We start from the raw sequence: 21353 nt of genomic DNA, 5'->3' as shown, positions 1-21353 counted from the left end.
CGAGGAGAGGGCTCCTGAGTTTCCCACAGGTATCTGGTTGGCTGCTGTGAGAACAGGATGCTAGACTAAATGGGCCATTCACCTGGTCCAGGAGGCTCTTCCTATGTTCTTAATGTTGTGTACTGAAGTTCTCACCCTGGGCCAGCAGGGGGATACTGTAGATAGTTCAGGTCCACATATGCAAATAAGGGATTGAAAGTGACGCTCAGTGATTGGATAGTTACAGAAAATGGTTACTGTTGCATTCTGGTGGAGCTCTATATAAGCAGGTTGGCTGAACCCTTCAGTTCAGTTCTGTTCTGGCCTGTGAATAAACAAGAGCTGTTTGAAGAATCGCTGTGTCGTCTGATATGTTCACCCACAACTTAACACATTACAAAATCAGTTATTCCATAGCTTTTCACATTTTAAACCCCTAACTAATCATATATAGCACATGTATAGCTTTCCATAGCTATAACGTGAAACTGAACCATTGGTACAATTCGGTGCTGAAATTCCTCTGCTTGTAATTGTGGTAGCTTGTGCAAAATTATTATAATGTGGCAGCTTCAAAGCAGGACTCTGTGTTCCAGAAAAGAGATAGGTTTCCACCTAAAGTGGACTGCAAATCACTATGCCCCCATTTTATATATAGCAAGCCTAATAAGTCCCGTTAATTGACTGAAGCTCTTTATTCCCACAGGAGAAACTGAAACTGTGCCAGTGATTAACCCTGCAACACAGCTTGCCCAGGTAAAAATGAGCAACTTGCTCTGAATAATCCCAAACATTTAAGGAATTAGCGAGGCTTTTGATAACTCTATGTAAAAAAATCATAACACATCAGACTAGCCAAACAGAGACTTGGTTTAAAACCTTAATGCTATTAATAGCTCCCCAAAATATCTGACATTGAAAAGGCACTTCAAGAGATGCTCTGATACTTAACCCTTCTTCAATTTGGGGTTAAATAATCCGGAATAAATATTACATTCTGGTTTTGTTTTCATGAAGTCTTAGGCCACATTTACATTTTACATTTAAAGCAGTATCATATCAGTTAAAACAGTCATGCCTTCCCTGCACGGAATCCTGGCAACTGTAGTTTGTTAAGAGTGCAGAGAGTTAGACATTGATAAGTGGGAGTCATTAATCCTTACCCTTTGGGGAAAGGTGAATGCTCTCAAAATGAATATCATTCCCCGATTTATCTATATTCTGAGAGGACTTCCAGATTTTATATCTGCATCATACTTCCAAAAGATAAACTCCCTGTTTAGGAAATGCCTCTGGGGCTCAAAAATACTGAGAATATCCCCCTCTACCCAACCTGTTCCATATTTTGCCTGACCAAAGGTGGCAACCCTAGCTTCCAAAGACCCCTGTGGTAAAAAATGTTCATAGGACATCACTGCGATGTCATTTGATTGACAGGCAGGCAGCTCCACCCACCTGGCAAACTTGGCCCGCATGGGGTGGGTTAGGGTTAGATGAGAATCTGACCCCACCCCCTGGGCTAAAGAAGTTCTCTACCCCCGATGCAAGAGCAGGTGTCTGCCATGTTTGGCTTGGTAGGTCACAAGAGGTTCAGGCCTGGTCAAGAACTAAGGAGATCTCTATTAGCATTTGCAGATAACGGGGGGGGGGAATGGTTCTCTTTCTGGTCCTCATAGTCTTGGAAACATGGAGCCAGGTTTTTTAAGGTATTCGTTTGGAAGGAACGTGGTATGAATGTTCAAGGATCAGGGCTTCCTCAATGGGGGACATTGTCAATGCTTTGTTTATTTATCGGTCTAGGAACAGATATTGTTTGTATGTCTAAAAAGCAAAAAGGATTCTGTCCAATAAAAGAACAAAATAAAAGCAATAAGGGGAAATGTAATAATATTGCTTGTCAGTAAGAGCTTATTTCATAATATTGCTGTTTATTTAAACATATAGGCAGCGTACAAAAATTAAAGACTGAACCAGGTCCTGCATGCAGAATTGCATCTAAAGGTAGAGACAAGGCACATTGTGGAGGAGAGGAAAGGAATAAGGTAAAGAGGCTAATTTGGGAAGAGGCAAGAGGAACAAGTGTGTCTTGAGCGTAATGCCCCTGTTCTCTTTCCACTGACTTCTCAGTGCCTGCTGAAAGAGACGACTTCCTCATCCAACAAGCCTTTTAAGTAGAGGTCTTTTCCAGACTACATCTGTATTGGAGCTGTTTTTAAGATGCTTTCACAGTTTTAAAACATGTAATGATTTCTTTTGTGTGTTTGTCACCTGGGTCTCCTGTGGGAGAAATGTAATAGAAATGTAATAAAGAATCAATAAAAAACAGTGAGTACAATCAGGGTGGAAGGGTATTCAAGTGTCAGGAGAAAGCGACACAGGTGAGGAGCAGAGAGGTTAAATCTGAGGTTAATGTGGAAGATTGGCATTTATAATAAAAAGTAAAGGGGTGGGGGGTGGGGACTATAAGCTCAGTGGTAATAAGGCATCTGCTTTGCTTGCAAAAGGTCTCTGGTTCAGTCCTGAAACCCTGGAGAGTTGCTGCCAGTCAATATAGACAGTATGGAGTTAGAAGGGCAAATATTCTATAAAGCAGTTTTATTTGTTCTTATGTAATCCATTTCTGCAGCATTAGCGATGATCATGAATTCTGGTTCATTTAGTTGCAGGCTCTGGCTTCTGAACTGAAAACCGGTTTCACCGAAGCAATGCAGGAGCTATCAAGGATCCAGCATGGAGAGTATGCTCTGGAGGAGAAGGTCCAAAGCTGCCGCTGTGCCATGGAGGAGAAAGTGGCAGAGATGAAGAACTCTCTTAATTGTTTCAAGGTAGGCCGTGTCCATTGACAACCAGCCCCTTTTTCTAGGGAGGGGATTAAGCCTGCTTGAAGCAGAGAGAGACGTCTAGCACATCTAGACGTCTAGCACATGTAGAAGGCAGAAATACTGGCTGCAGTAAATTACCGTATTTTTTGCTCTATAAGACTCACTTTTTCCCTCCTAAAAAGTAAGGGGAAATGTGTGTGTGTGTTATGGAGTGAATGCAGGCTGCGCAGCTATCCCAGAAGCCAGAACAGCAAGAGGGATCACTGCTTTCGCTGCGCAGTGATCCCTCTTGTTGTTCTGGCTTCTGAGATTCAGAATATTTTTTTTCTTGTTTTCCTCCTCCAAAAACTAGGTGCGTCTTATGGTCTGGTGCGTCTTATAGAGCGAAAAATATGATAATTACTGCCAGGCATATTCCCCAATGTATTCTGAACATATTAAGTTCTTGTTGGCATCCATCCGTCTCGAGAGACAATGGAGTGTTCCTTCTGGGCGGGGGGTGAAGTCAAACCACAGTGTCAACATCACCAAAATGACCTTCAGTGCAAGTCTGGGGGTGCAAGCCTGGGTGGTGTTTATGGAGATCCTGGACTGCCCAGATTATGACCCCCCCACCTCCAGCCTCACTGATGTGGTCCAGAGGAAAGCAGAGTAATATGCTTGGCACCAGCTTAGCTGCAGAAGTTTCCAGAAAGAGGTGTACAAGACGCCATCCAACTATTTTAGGGATTTGTGTAGGGTTTACTCCATGGGTAGGCAGACTAAGGTCTGGGGGCCGGATCCAGCCCAATCGCCTTCTAAATCTGGTCCGGTTCGGGAATCAGTGTGTTTTTACATGAGTAGAATGTGTCCTTTTATTTAAAATGCATCTCTGGGTTATTTGTGGGGCATAGGAATTCATTCATTTTTTCCCTCCAAAATATAGTCCAGCCCCCCACAAGGTCTGAGGGACAGTGGATCAGCCCCCTGCTGAAAAAGTTTGCTGACCCCTGGTTACTCCTTAGCCTTTTCTTCTCCCGAAGATATCCCACAAGGCAGTGGAGGTTTAGGGTCAGAGTTTTCCTTCTCCTTGATGGGCTACCTTCCCAGGCTGATGAGCCCATCTGCCTCTATTTGGGGGTAATCAGCAATAAGCACATTAGAGCAGCAATCTAGTCTGATTTTGTTCCCTTGTGTTATTCCAGATTAGTATTACCAAGGTGCTATACCTCACTGTTATAAACCTTGACTCCTAAATCCTTGTCCTTCGTGAGACTGGGCAAAGCGGAAGTCTCATGCAGGGCAATAGAAGAAACAAGCTGCAAGCTAGCTGCCCTCTCTAATTTTAAACTTGCCCTCACTCTTTATGAGGTGAAAGGACTCCAGATACATGCAAACAACTCTTTTTGTACTTAAGTACCACAGGCACACTGTTCTGTTTGGCCATTCATTAGCCTCAGTGAGAATAACAGCACTTTTTCAAAAAACAACAACAACAATACTGTACCTTCTGGTAAATCAATCAATCAATCAATCAATCAATCCATAGTTGTTTGCATTTCGTAAGGTTAGGATATTGCACCCCAATTCTGCACATGCACTTGTATGCTCAAGATGCTTCAGGAAAATATCTACTGTTCTTAACATATGTTGCTATCATTTGTCTTTTTAATCAGGATGAGCTCAGTGATGCCAAGTCCATGATTGAGGAAATCAGTGCCAAACAGGAGGAAATGCAGCAGAAGATTGAACAGCTGCAGCAGGAGAAGCGGAAAGAATCTCGCAAGCTGAAAGCAAAGTAAGTGATTGTAGACTAAACCTTCTTCAAATCCCTGTGTAACTTGATAGCACTGGTTCTCTCCCCTCCCCTCCGTGCTGCAGGGTAGATTTTTTGGAGTGCATCAGCTCCTCCTGGCAGTCCCCCAAGTCATACCCCTCAGAAAGTCCAGTTTATTCAGATCAACTGACAGTAATAGAATAGATGTTTCTATAATAAATTCAAGTTGTAAAATGCATTGGGCTTTAGCAAAAGATCTTCAACCAGCAGAAACACAACATTTAGCTTTTAATTAGAAATGCAAACAGTCTTGCAAAGAGGTATTATAATTGAAACTGCTAGCATGAAGTAGAAGCCCCAGCCAAGAAAAGGAAAGAAGTACCCAGCCTCTGCTTGATTATTTTCCTTATTTTCTTACCTCCCTTATGCTAATGTGTCAGAAACAAGGTGTACTCTGCCCTTGCTATGTTTCCCCCTCTTCATGACCTACTCATAGAATTCTAGTTTCAATATACTACGTAAGATTGTGACAGTGTGTTTGAAGCAAGAGATATCTTATTTGTTTTTACATTTAACTTTTGTAAATTCTTATGCCTTAAAACAAATGTGTGTCTCCCAAGTGTATGCTCTGGTAGTCTTGCTTTTATTTTTGCCTCAGAAGAATACAGAAGGAGGAGCATGGGTCGCAAACAGTCCCCACACCTCTACAAGGAAGTCCCTTTCGATCACTAAACCTTCCGGAGCCAGTTTTGATTAATGAAGATTTTGTAAAGCTGTTGCATAACGCAACGTACGAGAAAGGTAGTTATTTTGTTTGATCGACCCTACCCTACCCTATCCTGTATGCTCAAGGCAGCTTACAATATTTTATTTTATTTTATTTTAAATGTTTATTGGGGTTTTACAAATCAAAAAATTCATCATTTCAGATAGAACATTACCATGAATAAAGCTCACATAAAGAACAGAAACAACAGAAAAACAAAAATATATAGCAAAAAAAGAAAAAACAGAAAAAGAGAAAAAAGAAAAATCCACTTTCTTACATTTACAAAATTCCATACCCCTCTGTCTTGACCTCCTCACATCCCCCTTTTTTGTATTCCTCTTTATTCCAATCAAATTCAGCAAATTCAAACCCTTATTTAAACCATGCTTAAATTTATATTCTTCTAATTATTATGTTCCAATTTTTCATTATTTTAACCCATTCCTCATCTTATATACTGTGACATAATATTATTCTGTTCATAACCCCTTCTCCTTATTAACATTCTTCTTTTCATTCACCTTTAACCAAATCCCACAAACCCTGTTACCTTCACTTCCCACATCCTATTAACACTTAAACATTTTGCAGTGTTTTTGTAAATAGTCCTTAAACTTTTTCCAGTCCTGTTCCATCAGTTCTTCTCCCTGGTCAGGCAGCTTACAATATTTTAACACCTTCTCCTCCCTCTCCCCACCTGAGATTTTTCACTTTCATGAGATCCTACCTTGCCATTCAGCAGGTAAAGGCGTCTTCCTCCTCAGATGGTACAGGGCCCAGAATGGTTTTCCCCATTTACAAATGTTTCTGTGGGGCCAAAGGTTTAGCAACTCTGGCTATTGTGCTATTAACTCCCTTTCATTAAAATGAGAAACAGAGAGAGAAATGTTAGGGATAATTAAGGAGTCCATTGAAAAACTAAAAATGAGGTTATAAAGGGACACCCACCACATGGCTTACAGTGAATGGCTACTGAGCTGCAAATGTCTGCGACTGCATCATTCCCACTGATTGGACAGAAAATACCAGGTTGTACACAGAAAAGGGACAATATATTGTTGTTTATAAGGGAAAGACAATGATTCAGATGCGGTAGGAATGACCCTCCTGGAAGCAGCACGGAATCCTCTGTAAAATTTGAGCAAACACATTATGTAAAAAGAAAAAAATCCTGAGAAAAAATGGCTTATTTTGTGGAAGCAACCACAGATCATAGGATCATAGAAAAATAGAGTTGGAAGGGACCACAAGGGTCATTAAGTCCAACCCCCTGCAAAGCAGAAATCTCTTTGCCCAATGTGGGGTTTGAACCCACGACCCTAAGATTAAGAGTCTCATGCTCTACTGACTGAGCTATCAGTCAGATGGATAGACTACATTAAAAAAAAAACCACCCTCCCCCCGCAGTACCTTAAATTTTTAAAAAACTAGACACCCTCAAAGCACTTTCCTCAGTGTTTAACTTTAGATCTCTAGGTGAAGCTTGCTTTACTCATCTTCCTTTACAAATAACTAAAATTTCTCCTGTTCTTGCTTAGTCTCTGACTGCAGGCCCATGGCACTAGGAGAAGGCAGCATGAAAGGTTGGTGCACTTGGAGGGGTGGTTTTTGTTGTTAATCAATTTCTGCTCCCGAATATTCCCTGTTTGGCAGATATTCCTAACCAGCAAGTGGTACTTGAGGAGGGAGCACAGCATTCTCCAGAATGGGGGCACAGGGCAGTGGTGAGGTTGGGGGAGTGCTGGGTTGGCATCACCAGTATGCTGCAGGTGCATACACAACACCTGCAGGGGAGCAACTCTGCCCATCCAGAGCTCCCCTGACCTTGCCATCGCCCTGCCCTGCCCTCTCCCTGTCCTGGTGAATGCAATGCAGCTGCCAGAAGGCCACCCTGCTGCTCCGTTGTTACCGATTATTAAGAGACATGTAATGACAAGGTGATTTCAAAGGGTCCTTTATTGACTTGTGGAACTCACTACCACAAGATGTGGCAGTGGAACTCTAGAACTGTTCACCATATTCACCATATTCCTTTCATACTGCATCACGGTGTGGTACGCTGGTTTGACATAATCTGACAGGAAGTGCCTGCAGAGGGGGGTGAATACATCACAAGATATTATGGGCTGTCCCGTTAATCTGCTGGATGAAATAGCGGAAGAACGTTGCCTCAGGAGAGTGAGGAAAATTCTCAGGGATGATTCACACCCTGGCCGGCACTTTGTTCCCTCAGACAGAAGATATACAGTGGTGCCCCACAAGACGAATGCCTCGCAAGACGGAAAACTCGCTAGACGAAAGGGTTTTCCGTTTTATGAGCTGCTTCGCAAGACGAATTTCCCTATGGGCTTGCTTCGCAAGACGAAAACGTCTTGCAAGTTTGTTTCCTTTTTCTTAACACCGTTAATACAGTTGCGACTTGACTTCGAGGAGCAACTCATAGAACGCAGTGTACATAGTAGCCTTTTTTGAGGTTTTTAAAGACTTTGGTGATTTTTGAAGCTTTTCCAAAACTTCTTTTGCAGCCATTTGGTAAGCTAAGCTTTAAAAACTTTTTTTGGGGGGTTGGATTTTGGGTTGGGGTGTTTGGAATTCAAGGACTTGGTGTTGGGGAGGGGTTTGCAAGAATCTGGAAGCTTGTGTGGTTTTTTTCTGCATTTTTATGATTTTCTGTGACCATTGGGGCACTCTGCTGTTTTTTTTTTTAAAAATCTGGATTTGAATTTCTGTGTGCTGGGTGGGTGGGGGAACAGTTGGGGAGGGGTTTGCAAGAATCTGGAAGCTTGTGGTTTTTTTCCTGCATTTTTATGATTTTCTGTGACCATTGGGCCACTCTGCTGTTTTCAAAAAAAAATTCTGGGTTTGAATTTTGAAATGCTCTTTACAGTATGTGTTACTTTAAAGAGCACTTAATAAACTCTTGTTGTACCAAATTTGGCTTTGTTTGGACTTTTTTTGACCATAGGAACACATTAATTGATTTTCAATGCATTCCTATGGGATTTCGTGCTTCGCAAGACGAAAAATTCGCTAGACGAAAAAATTCGCGGAACGAATTAATTTTGTCTTGCGAGGCACCACTGTAGAAACATGATTAGTCGCACCAACAGGGTAAAGAACAGCTTCTATCCATGGGCTGTTAGGCTGCTGAATGAAAATATAACAACCAGTGGTGTAGCGTGGGTTGTCAGCACCCGGGGCAAGGCAAGTAATTTGTGCCCCCTAACCCGTGGATTTGCGCCCCCTAACCCGTGGATTTGTGCCCCCTAACCCCCAGATGTTGCACCCGGTGCGGCCGGCCCCCCTGCACCCCCCACGCTACGCCACTGATAACAACAGGGCAACTGACTTTCGGGTTTGGTGGGTGTGCGTCAGTAAACGAGGGGAATTAAGACTAAGAGAGCTGAGCGGGGGGTGTGATCGTGTAATCTCACTGTATACAAGTTGTACAAGTGACAATAAAGTATTTCAATTTCATATGTCCTCCTGCTCTCGTTCCTAAGCTTCGTCCAGATTGCTCCTCTCTCTTTTAAGCTCTTCTGGCACACATAAGAACACAAGAAGAGCTTTGCTGGATTAGACCAAAGGCCCAGCATCCTGTCTCTTATGTCAGACAATCAGATGTCCATTGGAAAGCCCGTAAGCAGGACAAGAGTGCAATAGCACCCTCCCCACTTTTGATTCCCCCCAGCTGGTATACACAGAGTTATTCGGCCTCCAACAATGGAGGGGAGAGCATGACTAGTCGCCATTTTGCTCCAAATGAGCGCACTGGTTTCAGAGCCATCACGCAGCAGTCCAGCGTCTTTCGCTATGGGTTTTCGACCAGCCTGATGGGCCAAGTGGCCATTAAGGATGCGCCTGTTGGTCCTGCTGACCACCTGTTCTAATTCCTAGGGTTAACCGGTACAAATCTGGAGACGGAAGAGAACCTCAGAGCTTCCTCGTCTGCTGATGCTCAGCCAAAGGGCCAGTCATCATCCACAGTGTGGAAGCAGCCCAAGGACAGTAAAGACTGGGCTGGCGAACATATTTCAAAGGACCAGAGTGACAGGCAGAAGGAACTAGGTCCCAGTAGCTATAGCTCAATGGAGAATGCACTGCGGGAACCGTCTATTGCAGGTGAGAATAAAGGTAGTGGCTAGAAAGCAAAAAGGCTATAGAGGAGGGACGAGGAACCTGTGGCCCCCGTTCATTGCTAGATTACAACTCCTACCAGTCCAACAATATCTGTTGGAGCACTGGTGAGCTACCCCTGGCTAGATACTATTGAGGAATTTGAATAAATCATTGCTGTAATCTGTAGAGCGGGATTTGAAATGGCTAATCCTTGCAGTAGCTTCTGAACTCAGGGTTCGTTTGAAATCTAGCCTAATGGCTTCTGACTTCTTACGGTGCTACCAAGCTGGTGGTACTTCAGTGCAAGAAGCAGTGAAAACGTTACTCTGCAGTCACATTCCTTTGGAATTATTTCCCTCTTTCTGAGCATTATCGCAAAGGCAAATTCCAGCCAGGCAAAAGCAGTCAAGGAGGGTGCAGAGCAGGGCTGAGGAGGGGCCTGGCATGGGCATAGTCAGCCTGGAGGCCTACATTTGGCCCCTGAGTCACTGATAAAGGAATTGGGTCTTCGTTTTCTGCTTGCTCGATTTTTTCTTCTTGGAATGACACCTTGTCCAGATACAAGTGCATAATCACAATAATTAATAACCCGTTTGAAACACCAAATCATTTTTGTTTTGCTTCTCCAAAGCTAAAAGGCAGAATATCGCTTTGGACTTACTTGAGTCGGAAAGGAAGTATGTTGTGAACCTCACCCAGGTCCTCAAAATTAAAGCCACGTTGTATGGACAGGATGTGAAAAGGAACTCCAAAGATAGAAGGTATTTACTAATTGTACTTACTGTTGGGCAACGATGCTTTTCTTTAAATGTGCCAGCTGCTGTGTTGGATCCCTGCTGCCCTTTCCTCTTTCCATCCTTCCCTCTCCATTCAACTTTGTTCTTGCCTTCCTAAGCCAGGCACCCATTTGCTGCTTTACCTGGTCATGCTCTCTTTTTGATAATGGAGCGCCCTTTGTCCTCTTCAGACAGAGATCATCTCCAGCTGCTTAGCAGGCATTGTCTCCAGTGGCTTCAGGTGGCTGAAAACACTCCCATCTTGCCCTAGGAGCTGCTCAACAGCCACTACCAGACTTGTCCTGCTCACGTCCATTGTGAGCACAATTAGACCCACAGTTGAGGGTGAAACAGCCACCATGAGTTATGACACACATACCTGAGGGGAAGTCATTCCGCTGCAGAAGTGTGGAGAGAATCAGAACCTTAAAAGGGCTGAAATGGGCAAATTTATCCATCCTTAGTCAGATCTAATCTGGAATAGTTGTTGTTTTTTTCTGCTGAAGGTATGATAATATAATAATAATAATAATAATAATAATAATAATAATAATAATAATAATTTTTATTTATACCCCGCCCTCCCCAGCCAGAGCCGGGCTCAGGGTGGCTAACACAAATAAAATCACGGTAAAAACATAATGGGGGAAAAGGGGGGGGACCCAATTTAAAATACAGGTTAAAATGCAATTTAAAATGCAGCCTCATTTTAAAGTAGCCGATAAATCAAGACCATAAGGGGAGGGAAACATAAGGGTCAGACTGAGTCCAAACGAAAGGCCAGGCAGAACAGCTGTTTTGCAGGCCCTGCGGAAAGATGTCAAGTCCCGCAGGGCCCTAGTCTCTTGTGACAGAGCGTTCCACCAAGTCGGGGCCAGTACTGAAAAGGCCCTGGCTCTAGTTGAGACCAAACCTTGCAACCTGGGACCTCCAAAATGTTGTCATTTGTGGACCTTAAGGTCCTCCGCGGGGCATACCAGGAAAGGCGGCCCCATAGGTACGTGGGTCCTAGGCCGCATAGGGCTTTAAAGGTCAAAACCAAGAGGGTATAGCTCAGGAAAGTGATGTGGGGGTGGGAAGAGGATTAAATACCAGTGCCACTGCTTCAATTTAAAATAGCTGGAGGGGTCTACAACGTTGTGAGAAAACAAAAGTTGGGAGGTCCAATCAGATTCCCCCCCCAACCCAACATCAAGTCTACTTCATTGTTGAGTCAAAATCAGCAACTTGAATTGTCTCTCAAATACCTTCTCACGGCTTCGGCCATGTGTATATTTAGCAGGCTGGGTAGTGCTTTTAAGTGCATTTCTTCTGTTTGTTAATGGCTCTTCAAAATGCTGTTCCCGCTGTTTCCTGGTTGTAGTTTTGTCCCCAATTCTCTTCGATACTTGGTCCAGCAGCATGTGGACTTACTTCATGCCCTGCAGGAGAGAGTGTTGAGCTGGCCGCGCCAAGGAATCCTGGGAGACATCTTTCTCAAGCTAACCAACGATGAGGTACATGTGTGAGGGGAAAATATGGGGAGCAGGAGAGGAATGCATTGTTGAAGTACAGTAATTGGGCCATTTTGGACCAGCGGAATGAATTGTACATGTATGTTGCCCCTCCCTCAAGAACTAAGCACATTACATTATCATATCATATCTAATCTACTTTCCCCCCGAACAAGCTTCTAACTTTAGAGCCTAATGTTGAGGTGTCCAACAGGTCAGGTGGCACTTATTGAGTCAGATAAATGTGGATTCTATATTATCTCTTGCAGTTGTTTTTAGATGCTTTTTGGAGGGGGGGGAGACAGGTTAATACTGAAGCATTTCCACCTTTTGTGGAAAAGATCCATGATTTTGCCTCGGGGCATTTCGGTGCTGAATCGCTGCCTTGGTCCGTGTTTATCAAACAGAGTCAGGTGGAATCAGGGGGTCCGTGTGTCTGTCACACACATAAGGATTCTCAAGAGATGTTTCTGATTTGCTTTTCAGAACGGATTTTTGGATTATTATGTTGCTTGCTTGAGAGACTTGCCTGAGTGCATTTCGCTGATCCATGTGGTGATTGTGAAGGAGGTGAGTTTGGGTGCATCTTGAACTACTGTCACATCTGTGTGCGTTGAGCAGGTTTTTAGTCATGTTGGTGTTGATCCAGACCCATACAGATTCTGTAAAGAGGGTCTTCCCTCTTCACTTTTTTGCGCTGACAGGACACATTAGTTGGATACCAAGCTGTGAGATTAACTGACTTAAGCGCTCTTACCCCTTGTGTTTCACTCTGGACTATATTTATGCTGCCGAATTTATTTTAATGTTTGTTTATTGCATTTTAAATGGATTTTATTGTAAACTGCCTTGAGATGTTCTTATAAATGGTGGTATATAAACATTTCAGTACAAATGATCTTTTCTTCTTTATCTTCTCTTGCCGACAGATTGAGGAAGAAATTAAGTCTGATATTTACATATTCTTCTTTCATATTGTCCAGCGTGTTCCTGAATACCTCCTTCATTTACAGGTAAGATCTAATGAGGATCAGTGTTAGGAATATAAGACATCAGTTTCTTATTCTGCTCCAGAACCATTGCATTGCATTGCAGTGCTGTTTCTGTTCTGCTACAGCTTGGCTTCTGACAAAAAAGCTATGTTACCTATGTTATTAATCTAATTTCCACTTTGGCAAAATTTTACATAATTACGTACTTAATTTATTCTGCTATCGTTATATAATGCAAAGGAAGTGCAATGCATTTTTAAAAAGAAAATATTAAATTATATATTGTTTGGAGACTGAACACAACAACAATAGTGCATGCCGATTGTATTTGCTGTATTTCCATTCTGGACATGGGTGCAAACACCAGCAACATATTTCAGCTTTCATTCAAGTTCTCCAACATGCCTAACACTATAAACGATTCTAGTTACAGGTAGGTAGCCGTGTTGGTCTGCCATAGTCAAAACAAAATTAAAAAAATTCCTTCCGGTAGCACCTTAGAGACCAACTAAGTTTGTTATTGGTATGAGCTTTTGTGTGCATGCCCACTTCTTCAGATACCAATAGCTCATACCAATAACAAACTTAGTTGGTCTCTAAGGTGCTACCGGAAGGAACTTTTTAAATTTTGTTTCGGCTATAAACGATGATGACAGTGAGCTCTGCACAGCAGTCTTAGAGCAGTTGGTTTTTTTTTACTAACCACAACTTTGGGAATAACTTCAAAGGCAACCCCACGTAGAGTGCATTTCAGTGCTAAAATATTGAGGTTACCAGGGCATGGACGATTGTGGCCACATTATCTCTGTTCACAAATGGCCACATCTGGTGCACCAGCTGAAGCTGGTAGAAGGCACTCCCTAGTGACAAGGATGAGTCAATGATTAGAACCTTCCAAGGTACTGCAGCACCCTTTGTACGGTCATGCATAGGCCCTGGTGTAGAGCGTTCAGGATGTTTCATGCTGTTTTACTAAATGGGCAGAGAGGAGGATGTGATTCAGTGTGGCTCTCTTCCTTCTGCGCCAGAATATCCTGAAGTACACGGAACAAGAGCACCCCGATTACTACCTCCTTCTGGTTAGTGTACAGCGCCTGAGAGTGTTCATCTCGCACCACAGCCTTCTTTTCCAGTGCAACGAAGACCTGCTGATACAGAAGCGGAAGAAGCTGAGAAAGTGAGTGAAAAGGGGCTGCTTCCTTCTATTTTGATCAGGTACAGGCAAAGAAGAGCAAAGTTCTGCTGTAAGAAAAGTTGGAGTATGTGTCCACCCTCCCTCCCTGATCATTTATCCCTCAGCTGTGGATCACTTCTGGTGTGGAGTCTAGGGGTATAAAGAGATATCAGAAATGGCCTGGATGGGTGGGACCACGTGAAAAGAATGGTTGGACCTTGTTTCTGCTCATTCTCCCTTGCAGCTGCCCCTCCTTGCATGAGCACAATGTGCGAATCACAGGCTTGGGAACAGAGAGGTTCACCAGACACCGACACTTTCTGTCCCTGTTTATTCCTTGAGGAACACATGGCCTATGACTTTCAGAACAAGCTTTCAACACCAGAATGAGTCTGTTCCTTGAAGAAGTTGCTTCTTGCACCTTTCTCAGTGCCCTAAAAGCTGTTTTAAGCACAAATCTTGCTTTTCATTAACTTCTATGCAGCAGGTGGAGGTTTGTTTGTTTGTTGTTGTTTTGGCCACCCTCAGAAAGCAGTATATTTCTTCAGCTTGAAACATATACTCATATAGGAGGTATAATACACTGCTGAAGTGTTGTATGGAATTTGGCTCACAATTATGACCCTTTGAAATGGACTGAGGGAGCAGCTAATTAACTACCTGTCAACTGTTCAATCCTTTAAAGCCACTTATACACTGAAGTTCTGTGAAAGTTTTAAAGTCTTTCTGTATTGTAAGTAAAGATGTGCATAAAATGCAAACAGTTTATTTCCTAAAGTGAATTGTCAGCCCTAGTGCTTCAGATTTTTGGCTTTTTAAAAATGTAACTCCATAGCCATGAGGCCTAGGAACATGTTTCTAATCAGTCAATGAAAAATTAAGTTCTCACAAGCTGAATGTGTGCCCCAAACCAAATTTGTGGTATTACATCACAAAGCTGTAGAAACAATACAGCACAAGTATGAATGAAATAATCCACTGCTGCAATGGACATGGGAATAACAGGCTGCCATTTGTAAAAGCTGGTCCTCATGGTTTGACTGATGGTGGTATTATATCTTGATTCCACTAGATCTTCCTTCGGAAAGTTATACAAAGGTCTAGCTTCTCTATGCGCCAGCACTGGCCAAGATGCGTCTCCAACGCTTAGCGCTACTTCCATCCGCGACAGTGGAATCCACTCTGAAGAGGCCATGCAACTGTTCCCATCAGCCCCAACTTCTGGAACAACGGCCATGTGAGTGCAATGCTCTTTTAATTATTACACTGATACCCCACCTTTCCTTCAAGGAGCTCGTGGTGGTGGTGGTGCATGGTTCCCCCTCCCCATATTTTATCCTTAGTTTTGGCTGAGATTCTGCAAATGGCCCAAGAAGGGATTTGAACCCAGGTTTCCCACAGTCCTAGCCCAACACTGTTGGTCGCTAGACCACACTGGCTCACAGAGCATTACAGCAGCATCTGAGTGACCCTACTGCAGGATGAGAAGGTTCCATGGCAGAATTACTGTACTGGAGCTTCCTAAGCCCAGCCGGCTCACTGTGGTTGCTGTGTGTGGGGCAGCTTTTTGCTCCAGGCCTTTTGCTTCTTTCCTTCCATTCCCTTTCCCATTGCAGTCAGTACACCAGGGCTGGAATAATTGAGGGTGCATTTTGCAAGGGAGGAAGAACCAGAGGGCTTTGGATCCTAAAGATTCTCCACTGCCCTTAACAAGTGCTGGCCAGACAACCATTGCCTGTGGCTGTGGGTCTTTCAGTGAGTGAAGTAGGGTAACCGTGACAGCGTAAGTTCCCTTCCACCCCAGCTGTGGAAGGGCACTTATCCGGTTCCCTCAATTGGCTGTTGGTCACTTTTAGGACTCCTTTATTGTTTTACTTCACATAATTTCAGCAGAATTGTATGTATTTAATGATTACTGCATCCACTTCTCTTCGTAGCTGTAATAGCTCAGGCTGAGGTAGGCACCTATCCCAAACTATTCATAAAAGGGGTTTTTTGGGGGGGGTAGGTTTGTTCCCCTGATGTGAGGTGCCGGAGGCTGGCAGAGTGCAAGGGAGGTTTAGTCTGGCAGTGCTGAGAAGCGCTTTGAATAGAGCCAGATTAAGGATGGACTTGAGAGTAGATGCACTGAAATCAAAGGGTCTGCTCTGAGGATGACTAACATTGGCGCTCACCCATAACATTGAAGACCAGAATGTTGAGGTTCTTGCTTAGTTATCTGTAAACCACTTGACGACTAGGGTGCTCCCATATTGTTCTATGTTGCTTGCAAACTGCTGCGACGTGTCTTTCATGATGCAGCAAAGTATATAAAATAGGGCAAGCTCTCGACCCCAAAACTGGGGCTACCTGGTGTGTTTCCAGTCCAAACTTTCCTCAACAGCTTATGTTTGGTCTAGGGCTGGATTTAGATTTGATGAGGCCCTAAGCTACTGAAGGTAATGGGGCCCTTTATATGTCCAGCTGTCCTTTGCCAACAACAAATTGTTGCTGTTTTCTGTGTTGAATATATGCTATATGGTAATTTATGGACCTAATAGATATCTAAAGCCATTTGCACGTGTTGCCATGGAACCAGTCCATGCGGAGTGTAGGCACCCTATATATAGAAATGAGCAAACCAGTGATATTTTAGGGAGCAGGCTAGCAGGCGAGGCCCATTACTTACATCATAGGAGTCTACACAACACAAAACACTGTTGCTGTATGTAGGTTTTACAGTCATACCTTGGGTTGAAGTCGCTTCAGGTTAAGCCTTTTCGGGTTGCGCTCCGCGGCGACCTGGAAGTAACGGAGCGCGTTACTTCCGGGTTTTGCCGCTCGCGCATGCGCAGACGCTCAAAATGACGTCACGTGCATGTGCAGAAGCGGCGAATTGTGACCCGCGCACATGTGCGTTGCGTTCACCTCAGGATGCAAACAGGGCTATGGAACAGATCCTGTTCGCATCCAGGTGTACCACTGTATTTTATTTGTTTCTTATCTTATATTTTGGAAATTGTTGTTGTTTTTTCCTTTATTTTTTTTGGGCACCGCCAAGAGAGTGGGGCCTAAGCTATAGCATGTTTAGCTTATACCTGAATCCGACACTGTTTTGGTCTCCCTTCCAAGGCACTCGAGGTCCCACATGAAAGCGAGTCCCCAACAAGGCCTGGAGGGCCTGCAAGGCGCCTCCCCTTGCGAGTGGGAAACGGACGGGCGGCGGCCCGAGCACGGCCTGGCGCCCTCTCAGCTCAGCGAGCACGACCTGAAAGCTCTGGCCGCCTCCCTGCACGCCCTCCCGGACCTGGAGTACAGCGGCAGCAGCGCCCCTCCCTCGACGGGCCCCGACGGCAACCGCGAGCGGCCCCGTCGGCGGGCATCGGCGGCGGACCTCCTGCAGGACAGCTCCGGCTTCGCGCCGGACTACGAGGGCTTCGAGTACCGAGGCGACCCTTACGAGGAGGTGGAGCCGCTGCGGAACCTGCCCGCCTTCGAGGCGTGCTCGCCGGCCTCGTCCGAGTCCAGCATCGACATCTGCTTCCTGAGGCCCGTCCACTTCACCAACGAGCCCGGCAGGACGGAGCGCACGCTGCAGCCGCTGCCCAAGAGCGCGGCGCCGCCCCCGCCGCCGGCCAGCGGCACCTACAAGCGCGAGGTTTTCCGCAGCAAAGGCAAGCAGCTGAGCCGCTCGCTCAAGGAGTTCCCGCGCAGCAGCGGCGGAGGCGGCGGCTCCGAAGGCATCGCCAGCACCAGGCTGTACAGCACCCGCAGCAGCAGCGGCAGCCGCCTGCCGGCCCCGACGGAGAGGGGCTTCCCGGCTCACGGCGCCCCCTCCGCCGCCTCCCGGAGCTCCCAGCGGCACCACTTCCCGCCGCCGAGAGGAGCGGGCGACCAGCCCAGCTTTCTGGAAGTAAGGAGAGCAAAAGGCAAGGGCAAAGGCGCTTCCTAGCCAGGGTCTAAGCGACGGGGGAGGAGCGAGGGCGGGCCCTGGGTGTCCCCCGAGTTCCCACAAAATTCATGAAAATTCAAATTTCGATGCTAGGGTCAGGCACGCTGTATGGCACCCATGGCCCCGGGCTCCCACCCTTGTGGGGCCAAGCTGGCACACTTGAGTGCGGGGGTTAGACCATAGCTGTCAATATTTCCCTTTTTAAAAGGGAAATTCCCTTATTCCAAATAGGATTCCTTGCAAGAAAAGGGAAAAGTTGACAGCTATGGGTTAGACCTGTGACCTGAAGGTCCCCTATCATTATCATTATTGTTAAGTTGTGGGTGAACATATCAGACAACACAGCGATTCTTCAAACAGCTCTTGTTTATTCAGAGGCCAGAACAGAACTGAACCTAAGGGTTCAGTCAGCCTGCTTATACAACGCAACTGTAACACTTTCTGTAACTATCCAATCACTGAACGTCACTTTCAATCCCTTATTTGCATATGTGGACCTGAGTGAAAACTATCTACAGTATCCCCCTGCTGGCCCAGGGTGGGAACTTCAGTACATAACAATTATCATTAATTAATGCCCCACCTTTTTCCCTGAAAGGGACTCAAGGCAGCTTAACATACCCTCCAACAGTTCTCCAATGAAAATAGGGTTATCCTATTTAATAATAATAATGATGATGATAATAATAATAATTTTATTATTTATACGCTGCCAACAGACTGGGATGCCCCAGCTACTCTGGGCAGCTTCCAACATATATAAAAAAATAAACATTCAAAAACTTCGCGATACTGTACAGAGCTGCTTTCAGATGTCTTCCAAAGGTTGGCGCTGGGGTCGCATAGCTCTGCTTCGAAAACTCCAATGCAGGAGAGTCCACCAAAGTATTAGAGATATTTGATGCAGGTGGATTTCTCGGTGTATGGTTTATTTAAACTGTTACATTTGAAGTCAGGGTTGAAAAGCTGAAAAAAATACAAATCTCAGCAGCCCACTTTCTTACTGTGAACAAAATGTGAACATAGAGCAGACTGCCCCACAGCATACATTACCCCATAGTGTAGCCTACTTTGAATCATAGCTGTCAACCTTCCCTTTTTTTTGTGGGAAATTCCCTTATTCCAGCGCAGTTTCCTGCTGCTATCCTGGATTGTTAAATATCCTCCCGGGACAGGTGAGGCTGCTGATCCCTTATTTTCAGATCTGAAAGTTGACAGCTATGCTTTGAATCCCCAGTCCAATTGGAGCCATTGTGGTGCAAAACTGTCTCTGGTTACATAGCCATGCCTTTGGGGCCATGTTTGAGTTGTGACATACTGAATGCAGACACTGACTTTTAGGTACTATATAAATAGCTCTGGAGTGAAGCAGTCTCTCAGCATCCAGTTTTCATGAAACAGTGCCTGCATCCCTGTAGTTGTCGAGGCTAATGGAAGTACCAATTCACATGGGGAAAAGAAAGGGAGCAGTTGTAAGAAATACATGAAACTTTTCTGAAGCACTCCATGCAAAACAGACCTGAAAATAAGGACAAGTGTGCAAAGGCAAGGATGCCTTTGTCGTTCTACTTTTAGGCATGGGGGCTTGTAAACAAGGGTTTGTTATATCTGTATTTGTTTAATGCCATTTATAATTTTTGCGGGACAACTTTGTGAAATTCTTTTTTTTTTCATTTCAGGAGATGCATTTAGAAGACAACACCAGATTTTCTCATAGGGATGACAATGAGCAAACCTCTTTCAGCAGCCACACTCCAAGGCAAGAACAGAAAGGGAGATTGCGCAGTTCCTTCCGCAAGCTGTTCAAAAAGAAATGAAACACACATCTGATTTTAAAATTAGCTTATTTTAAAATTAAGACACCAGCCTTATGGCACTTGAAAAGAAGAAACAACCAACTCCTGAATTTTTTAGGAACTAGTATTTTATCCTGACTCGGGGGGTCAGAAGTTTACCGTATTTTTCCGTCTATAAGACGCCCCCATGTATAAGACATCCCCTATTTTGGGGGATTTAGACTTAAGAAAATGGCCCCAGCACTATCCGTGTATAAGATGCCCCCTAATTTTTGACATAATTTTCAGGGGGAAAACCTAGTCTTATACACTGGAAAATACGGTATTTTGCCACTCACGCAACTGTTACCTTATTGCTGCCATCAAGCAATAAGGGCCTCGCAGTTATAGAAGATTGTAGTATGATGTCATTGATGTATATGTCACAATATTTCTGAATCTCTTATCAGGATATTCTACGTACAAAGTCCAGACGTGTGCTATTTCACTTTTGCTACATGTTTATTATAATTAGGCAGGATATAAGGGCTGTACAGTGGTACCTTGGTTCTCAAACTTAATCCATTCCGGAAGTCCGTTCCAAAACCAAGGCACGCTTTCCTATAGAAAGTAATGAAAAATGGATCAATCCGTACCAGACTTTTAAAAACAAACCCTAAAACAGCAATTTAACATGAATTTTACTATCTAACAAGACCATTGATCTAGAAAATGAAAGCAATATGTACTGTACTAAAATAAATAAAACAGTATTGTAGAGGATAAAAATTAAAATTAATTTTTTTCTTAACTGCATTGAGGATAGTCATTGTTTGTATTGCTTTTATCCATTTCTGCAAGTCACACAATCAATCAATCAGTCAGTCAGTAGCTGAACTGGGTTCCACACAGTGACAAAAACAAATTAACCAAGCAAGCCTCAAAAACAAAAACGCAAAAGAAATAGCAAAAACAAAAGCGCCAAACTTAATCCATTCCAGAAGTCCGTTTGACTTCCAAAATGTTCAAAACCAAGGTGCAGCTTCTGATTGGTGCAGGTGCCCCTGAAACAATAGCCAACAACTGCATTGGATGTTTGACTTCCAAAAAATGTTCGAAAACTGGAACACTTACTTCCAGGTTTTTGGCATTTGAGAACCAAGGCGTTTGAGAACCAAGGTACCGCTGTATACTGATGTGTTTTGGGATGTCAGGTGACCATCCCTAGTAGACATCATGGAGGTGAGCACGAACCATCTAGTACAGAAGTGGGACACAGGGACCTATAAAGAATTACATCATTTTACAACCCACCCACCCACCCCAACCATTTTAATTAGCTAGCAAAATGTGGAAACATCTTTGCATGGTCCTAGATGGATCTGGCTGCCATCTCTAGGACGGCTCAGATTTAAGAGTAGCCAGGAAGTACCGGTAAGTGTGTTTATAGTTCCTGCAATAACTGATTTACAACTTAGTCTGTTTTAATGATGCAACATTGTTCTTGTTTTAAAATACAGTTGGATTGATGCTGAAAGAACAGATCTTCCACTGTTCTTTCTCCAAAAATATAAAGTGGTGCTACAGTGGAATCTGAATTTCTAAACAGATGTCACAGAAGAATCAATTTTATTTTAAAAGTGGTGGGGAATATTCAGAAGAGGGAGAGGAACTCCAGGAGAAGTTGACTGGTTTCTGAATAGTCTAGGCATGTATTTATTTTGTTTCAAATAAACTTTGCTGTATTATTCAGACCAAGGGTATTGC

At 44.1% G+C, this 21353-nt stretch overlaps 1 protein-coding gene across 1 annotated transcript; it reads left to right on the top strand.

Moving 5' to 3' along the window:
- Positions 1-689: 689 nt before the first annotated feature.
- On the top strand, positions 690-21340 carry ARHGEF33 (Rho guanine nucleotide exchange factor 33). The gene is made up of 14 exons (XM_053383519.1): positions 690-735; positions 2640-2804; positions 4457-4578; positions 5216-5358; positions 6865-6909; positions 9224-9448; positions 10077-10206; positions 11585-11717; positions 12201-12284; positions 12644-12727; positions 13735-13883; positions 14953-15117; positions 16992-17772; positions 19491-21340. The coding sequence occupies exons 2-14, from the start codon at positions 2685-2687 to the stop codon at positions 19626-19628; spliced, it is 2319 nt and encodes a 772-aa protein (XP_053239494.1). The 5' UTR covers positions 690-735; positions 2640-2684; the 3' UTR covers positions 19629-21340.
- The last annotated feature ends 13 nt before the right edge of the window (positions 21341-21353 follow it).

The sequence above is a fragment of the Podarcis raffonei genome, chromosome 3 (assembly GCF_027172205.1).
Source record: "Podarcis raffonei isolate rPodRaf1 chromosome 3, rPodRaf1.pri, whole genome shotgun sequence".
In the NCBI taxonomy this organism is placed as follows: Eukaryota; Metazoa; Chordata; class Lepidosauria; order Squamata; family Lacertidae; genus Podarcis; species Podarcis raffonei.
This window is presented reverse-complemented; position numbering and strand designations above follow the sequence as displayed.